This window comes from Tympanuchus pallidicinctus, unplaced genomic scaffold (genome assembly GCF_026119805.1).
Source record: "Tympanuchus pallidicinctus isolate F22 unplaced genomic scaffold, pur_lepc_1.0 scaffold33, whole genome shotgun sequence".
Lineage (NCBI taxonomy): Eukaryota > Metazoa > Chordata > Aves > Galliformes > Phasianidae > Tympanuchus > Tympanuchus pallidicinctus.
The window spans coordinates 605,818-628,316 of record NW_026294751.1 but is presented as its reverse complement, the minus strand read 5'-3'; the positions used below and the strand labels follow the sequence as shown (position 1 = coordinate 628,316).

The following is a 22,499-nucleotide window of genomic DNA, read 5'->3' as shown; positions in this document are numbered from 1 at the left end:
AGCAGCGCAACCACAGCGCTATTGTCTCGGCTTTCACAATCAAAGGCAAAGCCGCAGGTTCCCACCAGCTGCTCTGCAGTGGCGCAGGCAGAACGCCAAGCTGTGCCGGGGGGGCACCCAGTGCTGCACCCACCCTTATGGGGACGTTCCTGAGCCCCACGCCCAGTGCGTTCCCCAGCACCACGGGTGTCCCTGGGCAAGGGCTCACTGCCATTCCTTGCCATGTGCCGCAGGCTCGGGGGCTCGTGCAGCTCTCCCTGCTCCCTCCTAGTGTCCCAGAACCCAGAATGGTCCCTTGATCCCACAGCTTCCTGGGTCACCCCGTATCTCCCCTGGGCAGCACTTGCAAAACGTGCTCTGTCACACGCTGAGAGCGGCAGCTCCTTCGGAAAAGGGTTTGGCGTAAACAGGGGAAGGGGAAAAATGGAAAAGCAAATCCCTGCAGCAAGGACAGCCATAGGTAGAGCCCCCATCCCTCCTGCACTGGGGTGGGAGTGGGGCAGTGCGGGGCTGCTGAGCACTGAGCACAGCCCCCAGCACCTCCAGGCCCCACGACCCATGCAGCTGTTGGTGATGAGCACTTCCTGCAGCAGTGCAGCCCCAGCACCCACCGTGGCCGGGTGCGTGGGGAGGGGCTGGCAGTGGGTTCCTCACAGCAGAGACCCTTTTACCCCGGTACGGATCCATCCCAAAGCAGGAACCACTGAAAAAACCAGCCCAAGGGGCAGAGTTGGGAGCGGGTGCCCTCCTGGCACCCCAAGGGGTTGGGAGCACCGCTGGAGGCGCAGGCGGGCACCGGGCTGCGCACAGCAGGAAGTGCTCCTTCTCATCATCGCCTGCTTTTATTCCTCCTCCAAGTGCTGCTCCCCTCATCCTCCCATGTCTGACCCCCACCACACACGGCTGCTCCATGGGGATGGCACATTTCCCATGGCACAAACACGAGGGAGCTCAGGCCTGAGCCGATGTCCCTGCAGCACTTTGGGGCACCTATGAGCCCCTCTCACCCTCCAGGTGCACCCATGGGTGCCCGCAGGTCCCTGCTGCTCTCAGCAGAGGGAGAAGCGCCGGGAGTTGATGTTCATGCGGGTGACACCGATGTGCTTGAGCGGCATGGAGAGCAGGAAGGCAGCCTTGGGTGGGATGGTGCAGAGCAGATCCGAGTCCTCCTCGCAGCCCTCGAGGCCGAAGGTGGCATCGTCCAGCATCTCCTTGTGCCGGTGACAGACCTGCTCCACCTTCAGCCGGTTCAGCTGTGCCCGCAGGCGCATCAGCTGCTGTGCCAGGCGTTGGTCTGCAGCCTGCAGCTCCTGCTGTGGGAGAATGGAGCTGTCAGCAGCCGACAGAGGCTCAGCGCCAGCAGTGCTGCTGGAGCAGCAGGGCTCGGTGACAGACCCTCAGGGGATCAGGAATACGTGGTGCTGGGATCGGCACGGAGCCCACGTGCAGCACAGGCCAACATGGGGACTGCGACCTGCTCATGTAAGTTTGCACCCATGACGCTGTTACTGCCTGCACAGAGCAGCAGGAAGGGGTAACAAAAAGAGAGCCACAACCCACAGCTCTGGGCAGGGCAAGAGGCCAGAGCTGCAGCACCGGGCAAAACCCCACAACCAGTGGCCGTGCTGGTGCAGGAGCAGAGCTCCGAGCTGCAGCGGGAGCAGCCCCAGCGGCTCCCTTGTGGGGTCAGGCACCATCCCTCCGTGCCCCTCAGCATTACTCACCAGCTCCGTCCTGAGCCACTCCAGAGCCTCCTCCATACCAGGGAACCCACAGACGCTGCCATCCTGCTCGGCCCTGGGCTGCCCCGAGGTTCCCTTTGCCCCCCGTGGGGTCGGCCTGCCCCAGGGCTGCCCCCGCACCCGTGCCTCCCACTCCAGGTAGGAAGGGCGGCGGGTCTGCAGCTTCAGTTTGGCTGTCAGTGCCTTGACCCCAGCCAGGCTCTCCTCGCCTGCAGTTGGCTCCTCTGCACCCAGCTCAGAGAAATTCACCTGGCCCAGGGGCATGGCTGCAGCCCAGATCCCAAACCCGAGATCCCAAATCTCCAATTCCAGCTCCCAGACCTCGGAGCCCAAATCCCAGCACGCCGAGGAACACCCACCGCAGCTGTGCCGAGTGCCGCCTATTTATCTACCCCCAGAACAATAAAGGTTGGGGATAATTATAACGGGCAGGAACTTGGCTTATCCAGAGGAGTGCAAAGAAGTTGTTTTTTGTTGCTTCTTTTCCCCCCTTTTCTTTCCTTTTTGAGCACCGCTGTCTCCGGTTGGGAGGCGGCTCCGCGTCCTCGCGGAGGAAGCGCGGTGAGGACGCGGTGTCGCGGTGTCGCAGTGCCCTCCCGCTATCGGCGCTGCGTGACACACCGACTTCCCGTCCGGGCCCCGGGCTGCTAAAAAAAGGGCGAAGGAAGGGAAGCGAGCAGCTCCGCGTGCCGATGGGGCGGAGAGCGGGGGCCGCGCGGTGGCGGTGGGCGCCGACAGCTGCGGGACGGCTGTGCGCTGCGGGCCTTAAGGTGGAACCCGGGGGTGCGGCGGCCGGCGGGCAGAGCGCGGCCAGGAGCCCCTCGAGCCCCGCTGCCGTCCCGTGACCCCGCGCGGCCCCGCTTGCTCCCAGCGCGGGGCTGCAAACCCGCGTGCTCCCCGCTGTGACCCCCCCCCCCCCCGTGTCCCCTTATTCGCTCCCCTGCCACCTTAATCCGCCCCCCCCGGCTCCGTTCCTGCGCTGCCCCGCACCCCGCGTGCCCCCCGTTTGCCCCCCGCCCGTCGCCCCCCAGAGCCGCGGTTCCACAGGCGGGGTTGGTTGGGGGTCTGGGGGGCACCGTGCGAGCCGCTCACCGCCCCCTCCTCCTCCTCCTTTCTTCCTCCTCCTCTTTCTCCCCTCTTCCTCCTCCTCCTCCTCCTCCCGCCCCACAGAACAGAGCCGATGTGAGGCGGCAGCCGCCCCAAACGCCCCCTAAGTGTCCCCCGACCCCCCCAGCTCGCACCGGGCTCGGCGTCCCGGCACCCACAGCCCCCCGAGCCCAGCGGGTTTCTGCCTCAGTTTCCCCACTGCGGTGACAGCAGTGCCGGGGAGGAAACCAGCGCAGCTCTGCAGGGAGGAAGCGGCATAGGCTTTAGGTGACGACGCGAACGGGACGGGGGAGGCTGCGCTGCGGGGAGGGACGGGGGGTGGGGGTGGGGGGTTCCAGCCGGGCTGTGCCGCTCAGGATTTCCCCTTTCTCTCTCCAGCACCGCCATGGAGTTCTCTGAGCTGATCAAAACGGCGACGGTGGAGAGCGTGCTGCTGTCGTGCGCGGGGCAGCCGGCGGTGAAGGGCACTCTGTGCATCACCAGCCACCACCTGCTGCTCTCCTCCTGCCCCGGCGGCGAAGGGCAGCCCAGCGCCGTGGAGCTCTGGCTGCTCATCCGCAACGTGGACGCCGTGGAGAAGAGGTCGGTCCTTTCCCACCGCCCTGTGCCCCCTCGGTGGGGATGATCCCCCGCTGCCCTCCTGGCACCGCGGAGCCTCCTCCCTCCTCTTCCCCGCTGCTCGTGGCAGTGGGCATTGACCTCCTCTTCTCCTCCGTGCCCCAGAGTGCAGAATGTAGGCTGGTATCAGCCACCCCGCAGCGGCGGCTCCCCGCGGGACAACAGGTTTGGCTTTAGGTGCTCTCAGCTTCTCCGGCTTGCCCTGCAGTGCCCGGCCTCACGCAGCTCTGTGGGGCAAGAATGGCTGCTCCGAGGGGAGCTGGTGGGAGTCACAGCTTCAGGCAGACCAGGAGCCCCGCGCAGTTCTGTGCCCTTCTCAGCCCCCCCCGGACAGAGGGCAGCTCTATGCTGTCTGCGTGCACGGCCCCTCCTGCCCTGACCCCGCTGCCCTCCCCAGGCTGGCCGGCTCCTCCGGCACCATCACGCTGCGCTGCAAGGACCTGAAGGTGCTGCAGCTGGAGATCCCGGGCATGGAGGAGTGCCTGAACATCGCCAGCTCCATCGAGGTGAGCCGTGCCGGGATGCAAAGGGTTGGCAGGAGCAGGTGGCTGCCCACAGTGTTTGCTCTGGGTCTGTCATTAACGTGAGTAAACACTCAGCTGCTGGGCTGTGTTTGCACGGGGCACCCGAGGTGCCAAGCCCTGTGGGAGGGAGCAAGGATGGGGTTTGCAGAGAGGACGTTCCCTGCCCTTCCCCCAACTCTGCTCTGCTGCAGGCCCTTTCCTCGGTGGACTCGGTGATGATGATGTATCCCTTCTTCCACCGGCCTCAGAGCCTGCGGCTGGAGGAGGGCTGGCCGCGGCTCCCCACGGAGCGGCACTTCCAGCAAATCGCCAAGCAGGTGGGCCTTGGGGCAGGGGGTGGTGTCACATCTCACCCGTACGGGGAGGGAGGGGGTGACCGGATTGGTCCTTTACACCTGGCTGGGGGGCGGGGGGAGGCAGCTCCCCCTCCCACCTTCGCATCTTCCCCAGACCACCCAGTGGCGGCTGAGTGACGTGAACCAGGACTTCGCCGTCTGCCCCACGTACCCTCCGGCTGTCATCGTGCCGGCGGCCGTGAGCGAGGAGACCCTGCGGAGGGCAGCCCGGTTCCGGCAGGGCGGGCGCTTCCCCGTCCTCAGCTACTATCACACCAGGAACGGCACCGTGAGTCCGCATCCCCGCCCCGTCCCCGCCCCGTCCCCGCGCCTCCCACCTCGATGCCCCGCAGGCGATGCCCGCAGCCCCCTCCCCGCAGGTGATGCTCCGCAGCGGGCAGCCGCTGACCGGCCCCAACCGCAAGCGCTGCCCCGAGGATGAGATGCTGCTGGGGTCGGTGCTGGACGAGGGCGAGCGGGGCTTCATCATCGACACGCGCTCAGCCCAGGCGGCCAAACAGGCGCGGATGACGGGAGGTGGCACGGAGCCCAAATCCTCGTACCCGCAGTGGAAGAGGCTGCATCGGCCGCTGGAGCGGTGAGGGCTGTGCTGAAGTTCTCCGCTCCAGCCCCAGAAGCAGACACGCAGCCCTCACCAGGCTGTCCTTCCCTTCTCCTCCTCCCTCCCCAGTGGCCGCCCGCTGCAGGAGAGTTTCATCAAGCTGGTGGAGGCCTGCAACGACGCTTCGCTGGGCATGGACCGCTGGCTGGGCCGGCTGGAGAGCTGCCGCTGGCTGAGCCACGTTAAGGCAGCCCTCAGCACGGCCTGTTTGGCTGCGCAGTGCCTGGACAGGTAGGGGGCTGCCCCCCCCATCCCTCCCCTCCCCCTGAGACCAATGCAGAGTGCAGCTGGCAGTGCCCTGACTGTGCCCCCAGGGAGGAGAGCTGCGTGCTGGTGCACGGAGCAGAGGGCACAGACACCACGCTGCTGGTGACAGCGCTGGCACAGGTGATCCTGGATCCAGGCTGCCGCACGCTGAAGGGCTTCCAGGACCTGCTGGAAAGGGAGTGGATCCAGGTGAGGAGCAGAAGGAACTGAGGCGGGGGTCCCGTGGTCCCCTGCAGCCCTGTTACCACTGCCATGGGGTCCTGCAGGCTGGCCATCCCTTCCACCTGCGCTGCGCCCGCTCTGCCTACTCACACGCGCGGCTGAAGCAGGAGGCACCACTCTTCCTCCTCTTCCTCGACTGCGTGTGGCAGCTGAGCCGGCAGTTCCCCTTCTCGCTGGAGTTCAGTGAGGGGCTGCTCCTCACCCTCTTTGACAACGCCTACGCCTCCGACTACGGCACTTTCCTCTGCAACAACGAGAAGGAGAGGCAAGTGGCAGGGAGTGGGGACAGCAGTGCCCCGTGAGCATTGTGCCCCAGAGCAGACCCTGGCCTGCAGGCGCAGACCCCTGGGTCACCATCCCGCGTCAGTCCCAGGGACTGAAGCGCATCTCTGTGCTCCTGCAGGTGTCTGTGCAAAGTGAAGGAGAGCACGCACTCCCTCTGGGCCTGGCTGGACCAGCCTGAGGAGAGGAAGAAGTGCCTGAACCCCCTCTACTCGCCCAACCCGCTGGTCATCTGGCCCTCAGTGGAGCCCCAGAGCATCCAGCTGTGGCAGGGTATGGCGGGTGCAGCCCTTGGGCTTTCGGAACCCATCTGGGTCGCATGCAGTAGCTCTGCACGCTTGTCCCTCCTGCAGCAGGACACGGCCGAGGTGACGCAGCCCCTTGTCCCCTAGGCTTGTTCTTTCGCTGGATCCGCTCGTCCCAGTACCTGGATGAGGCGTGGGCAGAAATATGGCGGTTGGTGGAGGGCAGCGACACGGCTGTCAAGGAGAGCGCAGAGAACAGACTGAGCCGCTCGCTGTCCGACCCGGCTGCCCGGCTGGAGAACGAAAGATGAGCGGCAGCGCGTCCTGGAGATCATCCCCCATCGGCAGGGCTGAGGCACCAAGGCCGTGCTGCAGCTCTGCAGGAAGCGCTGTGCAGGACGCACGCCCTGCGGGGCCCAGAGGAGCCTGCGCATAGCAGAGCTGTGGGGACATCGCTGGGAGAGGGGGACGGACTGCAGCTTCCTGTCAGCCACGCAGCCCGAGCACATCGCAGTAAAGTGGTCTCTCTCTCAGTTTGCTCCTGCTTTCCATGTGTGTTCTGTGGCCAGAGCTGGGCTGTTTCTGCTCTGTTGCCCAGTGGGATTTCAGCAGCTCTCGTACCTGGACCTGGCAGCAGGACGCCCATGTGCCCAGCAGCTCTTGCTGCCACGTATCTGGCCCTGCCCCGTGCCCAAGCTGTGGTTGGCACAGCAAAATCTAAGCAGCAGAACACGCTGAGCTCACACCAGCCTCTCCACCACGGGCGTGCTGGCTGCAGTTGTGTTACATCAGTCGCTCCGAGCTGGAAGCCAGCCTGGGAGATCTGCCCTTGAACCCAGTTTAAGGAAGGAAGGACAGAAACCACCCCTCCAGCCAGCAAGACAGAGGGACGGGGTCTGGAAGGATGAGGATTTGCAACACAACCCTCCTAGTGCAGGAAATAACTGTTCCATGAGGAAAGTTGGCTGAGGGTCAGTCCAGCAAATAAACAAAGCACTTGAACTGAGCGCACGTCGTCCGGGAAACAATGACTGGCAACTCTATTTGCAGGCTGCTTGCAGATCCAGCACTGCTGGGTCTGGACTTCAACAATAGCTGCACCTCAACCCTGGGAAGAGTTAACGTGTGCCTGGGTGAGGACAGAGGCACAGGGAGCACCAGCACTGCTGTCTGCTGCTAGGCAGAGAGCAAGACACTGACACCAGAGCAGGCAAAGCAAAACAGTCGTGTTAATTCTGTCCCAGACCAGAAGAAGAGAGGCTCTTTTCCTTGTGTTCAGAAAAAATTTATTTCTTGTTTTTTTCTTTTTTTTTCCTCCACTGATATATAAATAAACCCAGCAGGTCAGGAAGTTAGCATCCCCAGGGGCAGGCAGCCAACTCAACTCCTTTTAGGCCACTCGTGCCATTTTGAGCTGGTTGGGTTTCCAGATTCCCACCTTCACACGACCCCTGAGTTTGGTGCTGCTTCCTGCTGCCTCCTGTGGAGCAGATTAACTTCAGGTCTTACAACAGTTCTGCACTGGAGCCAATGGACTGTGCAATGGGTTGGAAGAGGAAAGAGGAGAATTCATCCTCCTTTAAGCTTCAAACTCAAACTCGAAGTACTGGGGATCAAAATAATGGATGCGGACGTAGCCATCTTCACCACCACTGCTGTAACTGAGGGGAGAAAAGACAGGAAAGTCACCAATCTTGTCAGGAACTCACCGTGTGCAGATTTAAACCAGCAAGAGATGGAATCCAAAAGCTAATAAGAACATTAGCCAAGATGCACAGCCAGGCATCAATGACCCCCACAGGCAGAGTGATGGGGGGCAAAAGGGGCGGAATGGCAGAATTCAGGGGGGTGCAGGCTCCATTCCCCCTGCAGTTCTGAGTGAATCCAGCCATATCCTCCCCAAACACAGACCATTCAGTGTGAAGGAAGACGCACAGAGATCCTCACCTCTTCCCATCAGGGTGAAAAGCAACACTGTTTATCGGACCAAAATGACCTTTCACTCTGCCAAACTCTTCTTCAAAAGCCAAGTGGAAGAACCTGGGAGAAGAGGGGAGGCAGTTTGGGGACAGGATCAAAGTTTCCCCAGAGAAGCTCTGCAATTTAATAACTCTCCAAACACTGCCGAGAACGAGATGCCCTGGGCACAGCAGAGCACTCCAAGTACTGACTCAGCCCTGCCAGAGAAGAGCACCAACCTTGCCTCAAATTTGCCAATCCTGGTGGAGGTCGTGGTCACATCCATGGCTTCCTGCCCCCCACCAAGCACGACCTGCAAAGAAGAAAAGCCACCGCAGTGCTGCTTACAGCGCATGCGAAACAACAGGCAGGGCAGGAGGGAGCCCAACCTTGGGGGAGCCTCCCACCACCACAGCACAGCCCGCGGCAGCAGTGAAGCCCCCCAGCCCAGTCCCACAGTCATTGTTTCGCTCAGGCTGAACCGGTGACACCAGGCCTTCCAGCTGCCTAAGGCAACGCAGGAGCTGCACCAAAGCTGTTAGAATGAGTGGCTCATTCTTACGTGATCAAAAATGGGGGAGAGTGCAGCAGAGTTCACCGGCCGCTCTGTCCGGAATGTCTTCAGGTGTTCCAGTGTTGTGCAGTCGAAGAGCTAAAATGCAAAAGGCAGAGAACAGCAGTCCAAGTAACGCATGCAAATCCCAGCCCCTGGCCGCCAGTCCTCACACGACAGTCGCTCCCAGGCATCCAAATCCCAAAGACATTTCTGCAGGATCCCAAAATGTACCCCAAGGTAATTCTCACCTCTATCACCTTCTGGAAGCGCTAATAAGCAGCCTCTGTTTGCACAACGTTGTTTCCAGTGCCTGGCTGCTAACTGAACAGCTGATGCCTCCCCATTCCCAATGAACCCTGCCACTAAGCTTTGGCTTTAGTGCTCAAATTCCCAAAGAGAAACCACTGGGGCAGCCACGACTTCGAGCAGGGCTCCTGCAAGCAGATGTCAGCAATGACCGCAGCCCCACAGGAGGCCTCACCTTGGCAGTGTTATCCTTGGAGGCGGTGATGAACATGGTCATGTCCCTGGAGGTCTGAATGTCATTGATTTGCTTGGTGTGCTCCTTGATGTTTGAAAGCTGCTCCCCTGACTGAAGGGTAAACAAGGCAGTTTCAGTGAGCTGACAAGCAAAGCGAGCTTCTCTGCTAGAAACATTTTAGATGTTGCTGTCAGCAGAAAGGGAGGCATGTGCATGTTTAGCTTTGCTGAAGAGAGCCACATATTTTAACTATCCTTCCACGAGGCCACTGGTTTGAGCCAAAAAGCCCACGTTCTGCCCCGTGATCACAACAGGAAGGCTGTTCCTCTCCTAAGCGATGCTGCCTGAGGCTCCTCCTTGTCACACTGACCTTGGCACTGAACTGGTTTAGCTCCCCACTCTCATGTCCTGCGATGATGAATTCTCCCAGAGGGCCCCACACAGCACTGGTGATTTTAGAGTCACTGCAGGGAATTTTCATGTAAGGCTCGTTGTTCTCTGAAGGAAGGAAGGATGGAGACAGACAGACTGAGTGGCACCAGCTCTTGGCAGCCAACACTTCCCCTGATTCCCAGTCGCAGCCATGGGCTCAGATTCCTCACCGATCTGGCTGGGGTCACGCAGGTCAAAGAAGCTCACAAAGCACTGATAACCCATCTGCTTGTCCGTTGAAAACATGATGATGTTTCCTCCAAAGTCAAAGCCACACGTCCGCACTGCCGAGCTGGTCTTCACCAGGGCAAGCTGCTTTCCTGAACACAGAGCAGAAACCAGCACTTCACTTGGCCTTGCATTGCAAAATTAATGAAAGTGATCAAATAAAAGCCCAGTCACAGCAAGGACAGGAGCATCAGACAGAGCTGACAAACAGGTTGGGTGACTGGAAGGCACTGAACACGTGCTTGGGCAGCAAGGTGAGTGAACTGATCAAGTGTTCACAGAAAATTAGGCAAATACCCAAACAGCCAAGAAAGGACTCAGAGCTCTTTCAGGGGGCAAACAGGCACAGCTGCACACAGATTCCAGAACAGGGCAGAGCTGCGAGTCAGACACAGCCACGTGGAGAAGAGCCTTACCTGTTTCACAGTCCCAGAGCCGACAGCTGTTATCTGCAGAGCCAGTGAGCACATGTCGTGTGTCCCCTTGGTCAGCAGTTAGGGAATACCAGCATGTTTGAGCCCCAGTTAGCTAGGTACCCAGGCAGTAGTTTTACACAAGATTAAAAAGCTGTGTTACACTGAGAAAATATAGGGCTTGGGTAACTTCCCTTACAGGAGTGGCAATACTCCCATACAGGCAGCAAGTTCAAGTGCTCCTTGAACAAAAACCCATAACTTTCTTTTTGGGAAGACAAAGAAAAAGACTACTGCTCTTGTCTTGGCACAACCTTTGCATGTTTTCATCTCTGCCACCTCCTGCTCACCTTGGAAAAGGAAAACTTCTGCTCTCAGACACCTTTTTTGTGCTCCCAGGGCCACCTTCACAAAAGCAATGAAGCACAAACGGGAGCAGGTGGGATGTGCAGCACACGTCGTTCCAAACAACAGGAAGCGAAAGGAGCGCACACACCAAGAGATGGCATAAGGGGAAATTAAACGTGCTGTGTGCTGCTGCGCTCACCACACCATAGCAGTTGAAAGAAACCATCGGTGCTGAATCACCCTTAGGAACAAGGAGGACAAACTGGTTTCACTGTTCAAAGGATACAGTCTGCATCCACGCACCACACGGCTCCTGTGTGGCCATTGTAGGTGCCCAGCCTTTCTCCGTTTACTGAATACCAAACGTTGACGATCTAAGAGAAGATACAAGCGCTCAAGCACCCCTTCGCCGCGCCGACCAATTAATTAGGCTCATTAATTAACCACCGCTCCTTTCTCTCACCACTCTTCCCCCCCATATGCACGGGAGGGTCGGTTTCCCGGTTTCCCCCGCACGCTCAGCCATACTCACGGGATCCTTGGCCACAGTGAACAGCAGGTCTCCCTCGCGGTTGTATTTGATCTGCGTGATGGAACGCTCGTGGCCCTGCAGCAGGATCGGCTTCTGCGCGTGGGGTGAGGAAAGACGCCATTTAACGCTCACGTCCCCGGCAGGAGCTCCTGGGTCGCTGGCTGCCAGCCGCCGTCAGCCCAGGAGCCCCGGTCGCGACCCCGCATCGCCCCACCGCCCGCACGACGCCCGGCCCGCGCCGCTCCCCGTCTCACCATGGCGGCGGTGCGAGAGGAGAGAGAGGCGAGCGGCACCACTTCCGGGTCAGAGGGCGCGGGAAGGCGGAAGTCCGTCGCTGTCGCTATGGCGACCGCGGGTGAGCTTCCGGGTTTGGGGAAAGGGGAGATGGGCTGAGCTGGGGAGGCCCGGGGCCTTTGGTCCTCGCTGCGGTTGCAGGAAGGGCTCGGGGGGGACGCGGGTTGGGCTGTCCAGGGGCCTTCCCTGAGGCGGGGAATGGCCGCGGGTTGGAGCCCCGGCGCTCCTTCCTGAGGCTTGCGGCCACGCAGACCCCGGGAGCGGCTTTCCTGAGGGCCGGGGCGCGGCGATCCCGGGAAGGGCTTTTCCTGAGAAGGGCGGTGGCCGCGGGCAGAGCCCTTCCATGAGGGGGGACGCAGCAGCAGCAGGGGCTGCTTTAAGGGGACGCGGCCGTGGATTTGGGCTGCTGCGGGACATTCCCCCGAAGGGAAAACTTGGCCACGTCCTGAGGGCCCCGCGGCAGCGTGCCTGGCGTGGGGCCTTTCGGGGTGGGACGCCTGCTGCAGGCTGATGGCGGGCTGGGCCCAGGGCTGAGCTGAAGCTGTGCCGCAGGAGAGGCAGCGGTGCTGGTGCTGGTGGCCGCGCTGTGGGGCAGCACGGGGCCGTTCCTAAGGACGGGAGCGGCGGGGCTGGAGGACGTGCGGCGCCAGGGCCGCCTACAGCAGCTGCTGGCCGAGATCAGCTTCCTGGGCCTCAACTACAAGGTGCGACCCCAGCTGGGCTTCTGGGCTAAGGAGGTGTCACGGGACCGTTCCTTTCTGCCTCCTTCTGCACTCCATACCTTCCATCTATCAGAAAAATTATTTATGCTCTGTAACGTTTCATTTGCTCACCTGTAGCACTGCTCTTATGGAGAACTTGCTTAGATTCTTTTGAAGAAAGGAGGTAATTAACCGTCATATTTTACATGAAGACCTGTCTGCCTTCTGCAAGGCTGTGAAAAGATCACGACTAGCAGGAGAATCACCAGTGGGCTGCATTTCTGCTGCCAAACAGCACTGAGTGTGGGTCGGGGCTCCTTTGCTGCCTGCTTGCTGGAAGCAGTGCAATGGTTTTCCATGCAGTGACCAACAGACCTGTCTTCTTTCTGCAGTACATGGTGCCATTTCTGCTGAACCAGTGTGGATCTCTGCTCTTCTACCTCACCCTGGCATCTGCAGGTTAGCTTTCATTGCTGTGTTGAGTGGGTTGATCAGGATTTTGGGAGGAGCTGAATTACTGATTAGTTTGGTGTTCTGGCTAAACATCAAGTAGGTGTCAGAATGAAGGACATATCTTACCATTTTTAGAGGATTATCCATTTCAAACTGTTTGACAACTGTTCAATTTCAGAGCTGTCCCTGGCAGTGCCACTCTGTAACTCCCTGGCTCTGATAGTCACACTGGTGACTGGAAGGATTCTGGGAGAGGACATTGGTGGTAAAAGTAAGTTGCACTTGAAACCCTTTGTCGCGTTGTCTTCTGCATCTTTTTGCTATCTTAGTGTTGTGTGCTCCCTTCTGATGTCCTAAAAACCAGTGAACACTGATACCAGTGCTGTAACCACTGCCTGTAGGCAGTAGTTCTTGCAAGGAAGCTGAAAAGGAAGTGAAACTGATTGAAAGAGGGTAGGGCTAGTGAATTTAAACTGGCTGGAACTGGCTGTTGTAAACTAGCAGAACTCATAGGCCTGAGCCTTCACTTAATGATGCATTTAACCATAAGAGAAATGTCCCATAAGCCCCAAAATGTCACCACCCATCCTTCTTTATGCCCCTTACTCTACACACTAACATTATCCTGCCTAGAAAGTGGAAAAATAACAGGAAACTTGAAAGCTGAAAGACACAGGCATAGAGCATTAGCAGTAAGTACCAGTTTGGCTCGCACCCATTTAGGCTGTCTTCTTTACTGGCAGCTGAGAATCACAGATGTAGCAGTGACAGGGGCTGACTGCAGGAGTTGAACTGTGTGAGTTCCCAACACAGAATGCTTATTTCTGCAGGGGCTGTGGCAGGGATGCTGCTCACCCTCCTGGGCATCACCCTCTGTGTAGCTGGTTCGTGACCAAGGCACAGTGAGCAGAGGAAACTGCTTGAAGGTGAGCCATGGCTGAAGAGGGGAGCTTCTGGCTCAGCAGCAACATGTTTGGCCTCAAGAAAGCTGTTCTGGCACATGGCTGCCTGCAGAATTCCCTGAGTACCAGAGTGGAACAAGGCATGTTGCAAGGACATCCTATTCAACGTCTTCAGTGAAGGATGATTTTTTTCTGTGGGTGGTTCAAGGCAGGGATGATTAAATTGCCTTGTTCAGTACTGGAGGGGTAATAATTGGCTAATAAATCATTGAAAGACCTTCTAGAACCATCTGATCTTTTACAGAAGGAAGTTTGTTAATACATCAAAAGCCTTTGCAAGTCTGTGGTGTAAGCAGACCTCGTACTGCCTCTTTTGTTACCTACAGTGCAGAGAGCAGTTTGCTATCTGCCCTCTCATCACAGTCCTTAACTCTTCGGAGTAGTTTTGCTGCCAAGGAAAACATCATTCAGTGCTCTTCATCTTCAGAACTGTTGTCATCCTTTTCCCCTTTGACAGCGGTTTGTGATCTGCCTGCAGTCTGTGCCTATCAGCAGCAAGAAGAAAAAACACATTTATTACAAGTCAGCTTCAAAGCTTCACCTGGTGACAGGCAAGTCCTGCCTAACAGGTGACAGCTGGGGGCTCAGAATGTTAGCATAGAGATCTGAACACAGCCAGGAAGGATCTCCCACATTTCACAGAACCATTAAGTGGGATAAATGCTGTGCTGTGTCCTTCTGCCTTTTGGTATAAATTCTTCTGCAGTCTCTGCAGCTCTCTGGAAAAGGAGTAAGGACAGAAGCAGGAGCCCCTCCAGGAAGTCTTTTGTGCTTACTGCAGTGGGGAGCCGTTACTCTCAATCCAGAAGGGAAACGTTCATGACGCAGAAAACAACCTCAACTTTTTAAAACGCAGAGCCCCGCAGCAACACCCCGCCCTTCGGTTTCCGAAGTTCCCCCTGGCGGTTACTTCCAGCTTTACACACTCCAGGAGGAAGCACAGCGATTCTAAACGGAGTGAGAAAGCTGAACGGCTTGCCCTGGCAATTGCTACAAACTGTTGTTTGATCCAGATCAGTGAGTGCCTCCACCTTCGTGCGTTTATCTGCTTTTTCCTCCCAAGCACTTACACAGAAAGCTTTGAAGCATTCTGGCTTCCTAAAAATTTCCATCTCATTAAGCAGAATTCAACCCTTGATACAGACAGCACTGAATGGGCAGGCTATGGGAAAGATGATTTCAGCTGAAGATCACCTCTGAGATGATTCCTTAAACCTCTCAGCCACAGCCCACGTACCACAGCGTCCTGCACACAGCATCCTGGGGCACCAGCAGCTCCATGTAAGGCAGCTTTTTGTACTCCTCACTTCCCACTGCCACATAGTAGCTGCCGTTCACCAGTTCCTCCCCAGCAGACACCAGTGTGCCATCCAGGCTGCAGAGCCTCGGGAAAGAGACCAAGAGATTCGGAGCAACATGAGGGGAAGTCGCAAGATAGAGAACAGCCCCTCAGTGTGGAGGCAAACAAGTGCAAAGTGGTAAATGAGACCAAGAGCAAAGGCGTTGGTGTTATTGCTTTAAAGGTGGGAAAACCGAAAAGCAATCGGAATTGCCAAAGCGTGCTACAAGCATCAAACTCCTGGTCCTGCAGCTATTGAGTGCTGCCTGTGTTCCTGGGCACAATGAAAGAAGGCCCAGCAGTGCCTTGCCCACATACCCACCTGTTAACAGCTCCACTGCACAGATCAGCTTTCTCTGTCAGCACAGCCAGGAGCGCGTCCCACTGCCATGAAGTGCTCTTGGAGATCACCAGCTGGAAAGGGGGGCTCAGCAAATCCCCATTGCGAAAGACACTACAGCAGAAACAAGCCAGAGCACAAAGCAAGGCAGCGAGCAGAAACCTTTCATTAGCAGTTGTGAAAACATCAACCCTGCCCCTGGTGTCACCAGGCACCGTGAGATCTGTGATGAACTACGGGCATTTCTGTTCAGTTTCCTCTGATGAGGTGGATTGTGGAAGAAGGGGCAGAAGGCACGTGTTCATGCCGTGTTTGCAGCAGACAGCTGTGGTGGAAGGAGGAACTGTTCGTGTGGGGGCAGCATTCAGGTTGGATATTGGGAAGACCATCTCCAGGAGGGTGGTCAGGCACTGACATGGGCTGCCTGGGGGCTGAGCCTCCGTCCCTGAAGTTCCTGAGGTGTGCAGCTGTAGTGCTGAGGAACACAACAGTGGGGAGATACGGGTGGAAGGTGGGCAGCTGGACTGGATGATCACAGTAATCTTTTCCAGCCTTAATGATTCTACGATTGTCAGAATCTCACACAGGAATTCCCTACTTCAGCTTCCAAAATGCTCCCAAATACCTTCCCAGCAGAAAGCACTGAGGCACTTACTGTACTGTAAGGTGGGTGGGCTTCTGCTGCTGCACTGCAGTGCTGCGCTTCCAGGGGGCTGCGGCGCAGGGCTGGAGACAAATTCATGCACAAAAAACAGACAGCTCTGGCACAAAGCTTCCAGAGCTGCTCCATTTTCTTCACCAGGCAGCAGGTGCCCGCCCTGCCTTCAGCTTGCTGCTGCTAGGTGGGGTTTGTTGTCAGCAACACGAAGCCCTGGAGAGGTTCTTCACATACTTGGGTGCATTCCAGAACCTCTGAGCAGATCCTTCTTCCCTTCACTGTTAAGCAGCCCCTGCATCGTTTCACACATCACCCTACTGATTCCTGTGTCATTTTCACAGGATCTCTGCTGGACACGTTGCAGCCTCAAATCTCAACTTGTGTTACACCAGTGCCAGCTCTCAGCCATCCCTCCTAGCTCAGTCTGTGCTCTTGCCTGTCCACACTCAGCTCAGACTCACCTGCACACTGTTGCTCTTGTTTGTCCCACGGAGCTCCTTCCTCCCATGATTTAAATAGCTATGAGAACAAGAGATGACACTGCAGTGCACCAACCAGGCCATGACTGAAGAGCAGTGAGAAAATGACTGCTCTGTTGATTCGTTGCCAGTATGCGTGTTTATTATTTGGGTCATGTTTGAAATCCTCCACATTCTTCATTTCACGAGCTTCCACAATTAAAGCCTATTTAAGAAATCCCACTCAAACACAGACCAAGACATCCAGAACATTTTATTCCTTTGAGCTAAACAATGATAAGGCTCCAAGGACTGACTGCTGCTCCAAGGACTGCTGCTCAATCAGGACCACCTCAACAGGATGCAGCATGCAGTCAGGGAGCCAAACTCACCCAGCACACACATCTCACACATTCCCTCAAGACTGAAGCGATGCCACGAATCTCTCAGCCCTCTGTATTTCAGGATGAACCTCAACAGCTCGACTTCGTGCAGAATTAGAAAACAAAAGAAACCTCCACTAACCCAGAGAATCAGAGCGGAAACTGTGGCTGGCAACTGTAGAACCTCCCACACCCCACGAAATGGTGCATGCGAGGCAAAGCAGCACCAATCTCACACAGCCAAAAGGAGACTGCACATCTCCCCCAGTATTTTTTCTTTCAAGAGTCAGTGACCTTGTCAGCAATACGTGCATTTCCCAAGCAACCTGAAATACATCCAGAAAATTCCACCAGGGAAAGAAACTAACCTCTCTGTATTTTTCTTTGGGTTTGCATCCTTTTTACCTATTTACCCTTTCCTTCCCCCCTCCATCTACACCTCACAATATCTAGAACTGCTTACCAAACCCACAGACAAAAGGACCATCTACTCACTCGAGCCTCTGGAACTTTTCACAGCCCGCAGCCACGTACCGGCACCCATCCTGCAGGTCAGCCAGCTCAGCAACGCGACGGCCATGCTGGGGCGTGTAGAGATTCCTCACAGCCAAGGGCGCACGAATGCCCTCGGTCACCTCGCTCAGAAATGCCTCAAAGGTCAGAAGCCGCCGCTGGTTCACCACAAACTTCCTCCCGTGGAAGAAGGGGTCGCCGTTGCGATACACCACCACGTTCTTGGCCGGACAAGGCAGAGCTGAGCGCCGGGAGCTCATTCCCCATGGGTCAGAGAAGCAGACAGACAGACGCAGAGCAGGGAGCAGAGCTCCAGCAGCTCTCCCACTCAGCCTGCGCCCTTCTGACCAGCCGCCTTTGTGTTTTGCTGCCCCTCCTCCTCAGTCCCCTGAGCAACTGTCCGTCACCACGGCTGCAGCAGGAGCTGTGGGCCAGGCTGAAGCCACATCAAACAACCTGCAAACACTGCCATCTGAGAACCAGGAACCACACAGCTCTTTAAACCTCACCCCACGCTCACTACCATGGCCAACAGGTTCAAATGAAGCAGTTCAGAGGGGCAGTGCCAGTATCTCTGGCAGCAGCTTGCATGTCACCCAGAGCAGCAATACCTGAAGCTGTCATCCCCTTGCCATCACTTGCTACTGCATGAAGCGTGCAGCAGGTTTCCATTCTGCACATGGTGGACAAACATCCACGCCATGGCAGATACGCTGCCCCTTGCACTGGTTGCCCTGGGTCAAAACAGGCACTTGGAGATCCCAGGCATTGCAGAGTGGTGAAGTACAGAAAAATACAGCTCACACAGTGGTGCACGTCACCCACAGCTGAGTGGAGGAGAAGTTCATCGCACAGATTCAAAGGCATTCAGGCATTTTAATTCCACCACAAGCAAGGAGCTGGTCAAAGTGGAACTTCTGTGACAACTTTCCCAGTCTCAATTTACCCTTAGGACAGGTTCTCAGGGAGGGAGGACTTCCTCCAAGACACAGAACCTCCTTAGTGTCACAGTGTCACTTCATTCCTGCTTTGACCAAATATTCCCATTTAAAAGAAACAAAAGTCTTTTGCCACATGAATCTGGTTAGGAGAACATCAGCTCACAGAGTTGGAGTTCCCCCAGGGTGCTGCTGTGAAATCATGTTGTGACTTTGGTGCTGCAGCTCCTCTGCTCCCCCACAGCAGCACAAAACATCCCATATGCTCAGGAATGCCTTCCTAGCTGTCAGGAGACTCCAGCCTCTGTTTCAGCTTCAGGTACTACAAGAGAAAGAAAATCAAATGTTAGCAATTAGATCTCAGAGACCCAGAAGCAGGAAAGCACCTGCAGTTTAGCCACAGTCATCACACTTGGCCAGAAGATTCACATGAACTGCACCCTAACCAATGCCAACAGCAGCTTGCTAAGTGAGATAGCTCCTAGGCATGTTACTGTATTACACACACACAGCACTTATCAAACAGCAGCCCCTCTGTAGCAGGACAGAAGCTTACAGCCAAATCTAAACAACTTCTGCTTTCCTTTTTCATTTTCTTCCCCTCACTCTCTCTCTAAAAATAAAGATTAAAAAAAAGGCACAGCCATCATCTGATCCAACCCCGAGGAAACCGGACCCCCACCACCCAGCCTCTCACCCATCACAGATGGAGCCCCTCTGACCAAGAGGCAGAGCAAGCCCTTACATTTTTACGGCTGTTAATTGCTTGTTGCAACCACAGCAGCTCCATGATCAAGTGATTCCTGAAGGACTGGAGGCCAGGCCGAGTTCGAGGAAGCTCCTTTACATCCACAAGTGGAATTTCTGCAAAGGATTGGAAGAAGCTACTGCTAGAATACTGAAATTGCATCTCTCTCCTGCAGTGAGAGATTCTGACGTCTCCAGTACATTCTCAAGGCTTCGATTCTCCAAAGTCCTACTTCACCACCTGCACCTGGTTACTCAACCCACGCAGCAGAACACCACACTGCAGGGACTGCTGTCTCTTACCCAGGCAGGCTTTGAGGGAGCCTGGTTCCAGGTCAGTGCTGTCCCATACAGATGAAATGCTGCTGCTGTTCTGCCACTCCTTGCTCTCCGATGGGGCACTGCAACTTTTTTCAGTGCTTTTACTTGTGACTGCCCCTAGATTTGCAGGGCTTGCTACCCTGCATTCACCCACAGAACTCAGTTCTTTCTCACTTTGCAGCCGGGCTGTACGTTTCACGCTATTGCTGGAGCCCCAATCCCATTCTGGTTTGGGAACATCCAGTTCCTGCTGTGTTTTCTCTGTGCTGTCCTTGTCACTCCATACAGCTTCTCGCAGAGGTGAGCACTTCTCTTTCACTGGCTTCTAAGAGACAAAAGTGAAAAACTGGACAGACAGACATAAAAAAAACAAACAAACAAATGAACAAACAAAAAAAGCACAGAAAGCTCTGAAAAGGGCAGTGCTGCAGGGCAGCCGTTGTCCTACCCAGAGATCTGCATTACCAGCAGCTCGGCCACAACATCTGACGTTGAGATTTGAACCACCGCAAACTTTGCCCCAGGCCTTTCTCTCAGGACGGGAAGCCGCGCTACGAGCAGCGCTCAGCCACCGCGGGAGGGGGGCAGACCGACGGGAGCTCGGCACACGAAGCGCGCAGTTTCTCGTGCAGTTGGAGCTCCGAGCGGAGCTGAGCTTCACCCGCGGGAGGCAACGCTCAGTCAGCGGGAAGCCCACGGCGGGCCTCGGCCGCGCAACCGCCCCGTTTCCTCCGGTGACGAGGCCGCAAGGCAGCCCGCTGCCAACACGCGGCCCCGCCGCGCCCAGCGCCCGCACAGAGCCGCGGCCCCGGCCCGCCCCGCACCAGCACGGACCTCGGAGACGAAGACGGGTCTGGGCAGACAGAGGCCCGTCCAGCGCAGCTCGCTCAGCTCCCCCTCGATCTCCCTCACCACCTCCTCGTACTCCGCCCGCACGCCCCGCAGCCGCCGCCGCAGCAGGAAGCCCCGGACCCCGGCCTGCGGGAAGAGCGGCGGGGAGAGCGGCTCAGCGCCCGGACGGCGGCCCGGCGGAAAAGAAGCGGCACGGCCGGGTACGGAGCGAGGTACGGCTTTAATGAAGCGCGGCGCGGCCTCCTGCGGCCCCACCTGCAGCCGGGTCACCGCGCGCAGCAGCCGCCGCCTCTCCGCGCTCTGCTCCCGGGGACCCGGAGCCGCCGCCATCGCCTCCGGAGCAACGAGGGCGCCGTCCGATGACGTCACCGCGCCGTCCGATGACGTCACAGCACCGCTGCGCGCGGCCGACCAAAATGGCGGCTGAGGGGGGTGTGGGGAGCTCGGTGACCCGCGCGTCACCGCCGTCGGCCCCGCAGGGTGGGCCAGGGGGGCTCCGCCGTCCCGTCCTCCCCATCCCGCGGGGCCGCCTCCCCGCAGCCGGCGGTTGTCAGGCCGCGGCCTCCTCAGGGCTGGGGCTCTCGGCCAGGTGCAGCTTCTGACTGCGTTGCTGTCAAGGGAAAGCACGGCGGGACGGCACGTGCCCTGCACCACCACCACCACCACCACCAGCACCACCGCCACCCCACGGCCCTGCAGGATACATGGAGCTGCTGAGCTCCTCCAGCTGCAGGAGGCAAAGGCAGAGGTTGAGGCGCCTATCAGCGCTGCAGGGCCGGGCACGTGGTGAGGAGACGCCACTCACGTGTGCCAGCAGCTGGTCCAGGTTCCTGTCAGCCACCAGCTTCTTCTGCTCCTCCGGGAGCTCCTCCACACACACATCCAGGCCGAAGTGCAGCCGCGCCAGCTTCTCCTGCATCTCACGCACGTGCTCCAGCTGCTCGAAGGAGCATTCCTTCCCTGCACCCGCAAGTAGAGCTGTCACCACCCACCAGCATGCCCCCCTCTTCCCCGCGTCCCCTGGCTGCCGGCCGCTCACCAAAGGCCTGCAGTTTGCCTGAGTGGAAGTCGCTGAGCAGGCCGAGCAGCCCGCCCTCCATCTCGCAGACATCAGAGACCTCGGTGAGGAAGCTGTGCTGCAGCGGGGCCCCCCGCGCTGCCCCTGCCCTCACCCTCTCCTTGCTCGCCCTGCACAGAAGACACGGACGATGCGACACCTCCAGCCCGTCCCCCCAGCACTGCTCTCTCCCCCCACCCCAGCACTGACCGCCGGGGCCTGGCACGCTGTGAGGGCAGGGCGGGCAGCGGCAGGGCGAAGGATGCGCTCCTGCTGGTGGGCAGAAGCCGTGATGCCCTGGCAGGTGCCAGCTGACCTCTGGGGCTCCGCTTCTTCCTCCGCTCCTCCATCCCAGAGCCAAGCGGGAAGCACCTGAGCAGGACGGGATGGACACAAAGCTCTCGGCAGCGCTTCCCCACGCGGGGCCTCCTGGTCCTCACTGCAGCCGGGAAGCCAAGGACAGAGCTCAGCCCCCACACTGGGGTCAGCAGCCAGGCTCAGGCTGCCTCATCCCGGTCTGCGGTGGGACATCACGGCACAGAGCAGAGCCTGGGATCTGAAAAACACCCGGGGAACTCCCAGCCGGGGATTATTCCTCAGCGTCTTCTCCCAGAGCTGCAGAAAAGAGGATTTCAGCCCCCATGGAGCAGGGAAGGACTCCCGATTCCCGGAGCCAGGGCAGAGACTGCAGGAGGGACCCGACATCCCTGAACCCTCCCCAGCGTGTTTCGGCCCCCACCGAGCTCCTCTGCCCCCTGGGCCCTTGACGGTGGCAGGACGGGGTGATGCGGCGGGTGCTGCGGAAGCCCATTTGTTCTACGGGCTCCGGCGCCGCACCACAGCGGCATGGAAACACCGACCTGTGCGAGGACGTCCTCCGGCCTTCGGTGCCACCCGGCTGCGTCCCCAGGACCGCTGGACCAACTGTGTTCCCGGAGCCCTGGGGCTGCGATTTGCATTTAAAGGGAAAGGGACCTTCCTCCGGCCTCAGCACAGCCCGGCCCCTGCTGGAGGGACGCCGCTGGACGCCGCCTTGCAGCGCCGAACGCCGCCCGCTGGAGTGGCCACAGCGCGCAGATGGCCCGGACCGCAGCACCAGCGTCACATGGGGAGGGCAGGATCCGGCCCTCCATTCTGCACAGCTGGAGCAGATGCGGCAGCCGTGCACGCAGCGAGGGTCTGGGGTAGGTATGGGATCTGCACCCGGGCTCCTTCCCTGCGAGCATCCTGGTAGAAATGGGGGGATGTCACTGCCTGCCACCCCCTTAAACCATCCAGGGTCCACCGTGAGTCTCCTCAGCATCACCTGATTTGTGTGACCACAGATTTGCCCTTGCAAGAACAAGGGTTCAATCCTCTGGCACGTGGGACCGCAGGAACCCCCAGATCACAAGGAGTGAAGAGCAACAAACTGCCCGGTGCTGGGTGTCCCAGGCACAGACTTCCTCCCCCAGTTGTCTGGAGGCACAGATGTGCCATCACCTTTGCAAATGAAGGTTCCCCCCAGCCTCTCCACTCCACTCAGTGCCCCAGATTTCACTCCCAAACACGATCCTTAATGAATGAGAAA

General features: G+C 58.2%; 6 protein-coding genes across 12 annotated transcripts; 2 read left to right on the top strand and 4 right to left on the bottom strand.

Annotated features, from left to right (window-relative positions):
• Positions 1 to 823: 823 nt before the first annotated feature.
• Positions 824 to 2,634, bottom strand: FAM167B (family with sequence similarity 167 member B). The gene is made up of 2 exons (XM_052698941.1): positions 1,725 to 2,634; positions 824 to 1,313 (listed from the first exon to the last, which is right to left on the bottom strand). Exons 1-2 carry the CDS (start codon positions 2,004 to 2,006, stop codon positions 1,050 to 1,052), a joined length of 546 nt encoding a protein of 181 aa, XP_052554901.1. The 5' UTR covers positions 2,007 to 2,634; the 3' UTR covers positions 824 to 1,049.
• A 163-nt stretch (positions 2,635 to 2,797) lies between these two features.
• LOC128088401 (myotubularin-related protein 9-like) lies at positions 2,798 to 7,336 on the top strand. Of its 2 annotated transcripts, XM_052698917.1 has the most exons (11): positions 2,803 to 3,116; positions 3,228 to 3,431; positions 3,865 to 3,973; positions 4,183 to 4,308; positions 4,442 to 4,615; positions 4,707 to 4,924; positions 5,018 to 5,179; positions 5,263 to 5,404; positions 5,482 to 5,702; positions 5,841 to 5,992; positions 6,112 to 7,336. In XM_052698917.1, the coding sequence occupies exons 2-11, from the start codon at positions 3,235 to 3,237 to the stop codon at positions 6,273 to 6,275; spliced, it is 1,665 nt and encodes a 554-aa protein (XP_052554877.1). In that variant the 5' UTR covers positions 2,803 to 3,116; positions 3,228 to 3,234; the 3' UTR covers positions 6,276 to 7,336. The 2 variants fall into 2 exon arrangements, with proteins under 2 accessions (XP_052554876.1, XP_052554877.1); XM_052698916.1 differs by lacking the exon at positions 6,112 to 7,336 and adding an exon at positions 3,573 to 3,632 and having other exon boundaries at positions 2,798 to 3,116; positions 5,482 to 5,924.
• EIF3I (eukaryotic translation initiation factor 3 subunit I) lies at positions 7,228 to 11,278 on the bottom strand. The gene is made up of 11 exons (XM_052698928.1): positions 11,168 to 11,278; positions 10,914 to 11,006; positions 10,668 to 10,755; positions 10,037 to 10,102; positions 9,563 to 9,712; positions 9,331 to 9,458; positions 8,961 to 9,071; positions 8,486 to 8,575; positions 8,163 to 8,236; positions 7,912 to 8,004; positions 7,228 to 7,625 (listed from the first exon to the last, which is right to left on the bottom strand). Exons 1-11 carry the CDS (start codon positions 11,168 to 11,170, stop codon positions 7,544 to 7,546), a joined length of 978 nt encoding a protein of 325 aa, XP_052554888.1. The 5' UTR covers positions 11,171 to 11,278; the 3' UTR covers positions 7,228 to 7,543.
• Positions 11,006 to 13,549, top strand: TMEM234 (transmembrane protein 234). The gene is made up of 5 exons (XM_052698946.1): positions 11,006 to 11,268; positions 11,760 to 11,911; positions 12,301 to 12,367; positions 12,540 to 12,632; positions 13,192 to 13,549. The coding sequence occupies exons 1-5, from the start codon at positions 11,169 to 11,171 to the stop codon at positions 13,251 to 13,253; spliced, it is 474 nt and encodes a 157-aa protein (XP_052554906.1). The 5' UTR covers positions 11,006 to 11,168; the 3' UTR covers positions 13,254 to 13,549.
• Positions 13,542 to 17,759, bottom strand: DCDC2B (doublecortin domain containing 2B). Of its 3 annotated transcripts, none has more exons than XM_052698931.1 (6): positions 16,997 to 17,759; positions 16,122 to 16,179; positions 15,658 to 15,728; positions 14,985 to 15,116; positions 14,561 to 14,707; positions 13,542 to 13,808 (listed from the first exon to the last, which is right to left on the bottom strand). In XM_052698931.1, exons 1-6 carry the CDS (start codon positions 17,272 to 17,274, stop codon positions 13,727 to 13,729), a joined length of 768 nt encoding a protein of 255 aa, XP_052554891.1. In that variant the 5' UTR covers positions 17,275 to 17,759; the 3' UTR covers positions 13,542 to 13,726. The 3 variants fall into 3 exon arrangements, with proteins under 3 accessions (XP_052554891.1, XP_052554892.1, XP_052554893.1); XM_052698932.1 differs by having other exon boundaries at positions 14,561 to 14,698; XM_052698933.1 differs by lacking the exon at positions 13,542 to 13,808 and having other exon boundaries at positions 14,592 to 15,477.
• Positions 17,760 to 17,876: 117 nt separating this feature from the next.
• LOC128088392 (uncharacterized) lies at positions 17,877 to 21,904 on the bottom strand. 4 transcript variants are annotated; one of them, XM_052698888.1, is made up of 10 exons: positions 21,790 to 21,904; positions 21,140 to 21,301; positions 20,912 to 21,060; positions 20,678 to 20,832; positions 20,128 to 20,565; positions 19,855 to 19,998; positions 19,469 to 19,675; positions 19,003 to 19,345; positions 18,698 to 18,816; positions 17,877 to 18,274 (listed from the first exon to the last, which is right to left on the bottom strand). In XM_052698888.1, the coding sequence occupies exons 2-10, from the start codon at positions 21,277 to 21,279 to the stop codon at positions 18,233 to 18,235; spliced, it is 1,737 nt and encodes a 578-aa protein (XP_052554848.1). In that variant the 5' UTR covers positions 21,280 to 21,301; positions 21,790 to 21,904; the 3' UTR covers positions 17,877 to 18,232. The 4 variants fall into 4 exon arrangements, with proteins under 4 accessions (XP_052554848.1, XP_052554849.1, XP_052554850.1 ...); XM_052698889.1 differs by having other exon boundaries at positions 19,003 to 19,342; positions 21,140 to 21,807; XM_052698890.1 differs by lacking the exon at positions 19,469 to 19,675 and having other exon boundaries at positions 21,140 to 21,804.
• Between the last annotated feature and the right edge of the window lie 595 nt (positions 21,905 to 22,499).

Bases quoted from the DNA above. Each gene is read 5' to 3' on its own strand.
- TMEM234 (XM_052698946.1), top strand. From the start codon at position 11,169: ATGGCGGCGGTGCGAGAGGAGAGAGAGGCGAGCGGCACCACTTCCGGG. The intron at 11,912-12,300 runs GTGCGACCCCAG...TTCTTTCTGCAG, and splicing joins TCCTGGGCCTCAACTACAAG to TACATGGTGCCATTTCTGCT. The intron at 12,633-13,191 runs GTAAGTTGCACT...TTATTTCTGCAG, and splicing joins AGAGGACATTGGTGGTAAAA to GGGCTGTGGCAGGGATGCTG.
- EIF3I (XM_052698928.1), bottom strand. The intron at 9,713-10,036 runs GTAAGGCTCTTC...CTCTGTGTTCAG, and splicing joins GCTCTGGGACTGTGAAACAG to GAAAGCAGCTTGCCCTGGTG. The intron at 9,459-9,562 runs GTGAGGAATCTG...TCCTTCCTTCAG, and splicing joins GCGTGACCCCAGCCAGATCG to AGAACAACGAGCCTTACATG.
- LOC128088392 (XM_052698888.1), bottom strand. From the start codon at position 21,279: ATGGAGGAGCGGAGGAAGAAGCGGAGCCCCAGAGGTCAGCTGGCACCT. The intron at 19,676-19,854 runs GTCCGTGCTGGT...CCGCGGGTGAAG, and splicing joins GACCCGTCTTCGTCTCCGAG to CTCAGCTCCGCTCGGAGCTC. The intron at 18,275-18,697 runs GTAAGGGCTTGC...TTTCTCTTGTAG, and splicing joins CAATTAACAGCCGTAAAAAT to TACCTGAAGCTGAAACAGAG.
- LOC128088401 (XM_052698917.1), top strand. From the start codon at position 3,235: ATGGAGTTCTCTGAGCTGATCAAAACGGCGACGGTGGAGAGCGTGCTG. The intron at 3,432-3,864 runs GTCGGTCCTTTC...TGCCCTCCCCAG, and splicing joins GTGGACGCCGTGGAGAAGAG to GCTGGCCGGCTCCTCCGGCA. The intron at 3,974-4,182 runs GTGAGCCGTGCC...GCTCTGCTGCAG, and splicing joins ACATCGCCAGCTCCATCGAG to GCCCTTTCCTCGGTGGACTC.
- FAM167B (XM_052698941.1), bottom strand. From the start codon at position 2,006: ATGCCCCTGGGCCAGGTGAATTTCTCTGAGCTGGGTGCAGAGGAGCCA. The intron at 1,314-1,724 runs GTGAGTAATGCT...ATTCTCCCACAG, and splicing joins AGTGGCTCAGGACGGAGCTG to CAGGAGCTGCAGGCTGCAGA.
- DCDC2B (XM_052698931.1), bottom strand. From the start codon at position 17,274: ATGAGCTCCCGGCGCTCAGCTCTGCCTTGTCCGGCCAAGAACGTGGTG. The intron at 15,729-16,121 runs GTGAGTCTGAGC...ATTTGTCTCCAG, and splicing joins ACAAGAGCAACAGTGTGCAG to CCCTGCGCCGCAGCCCCCTG. The intron at 15,117-15,657 runs GTAAGTGCCTCA...TTTCTGCTGTAG, and splicing joins CCCACCCACCTTACAGTACA to TGTCTTTCGCAATGGGGATT.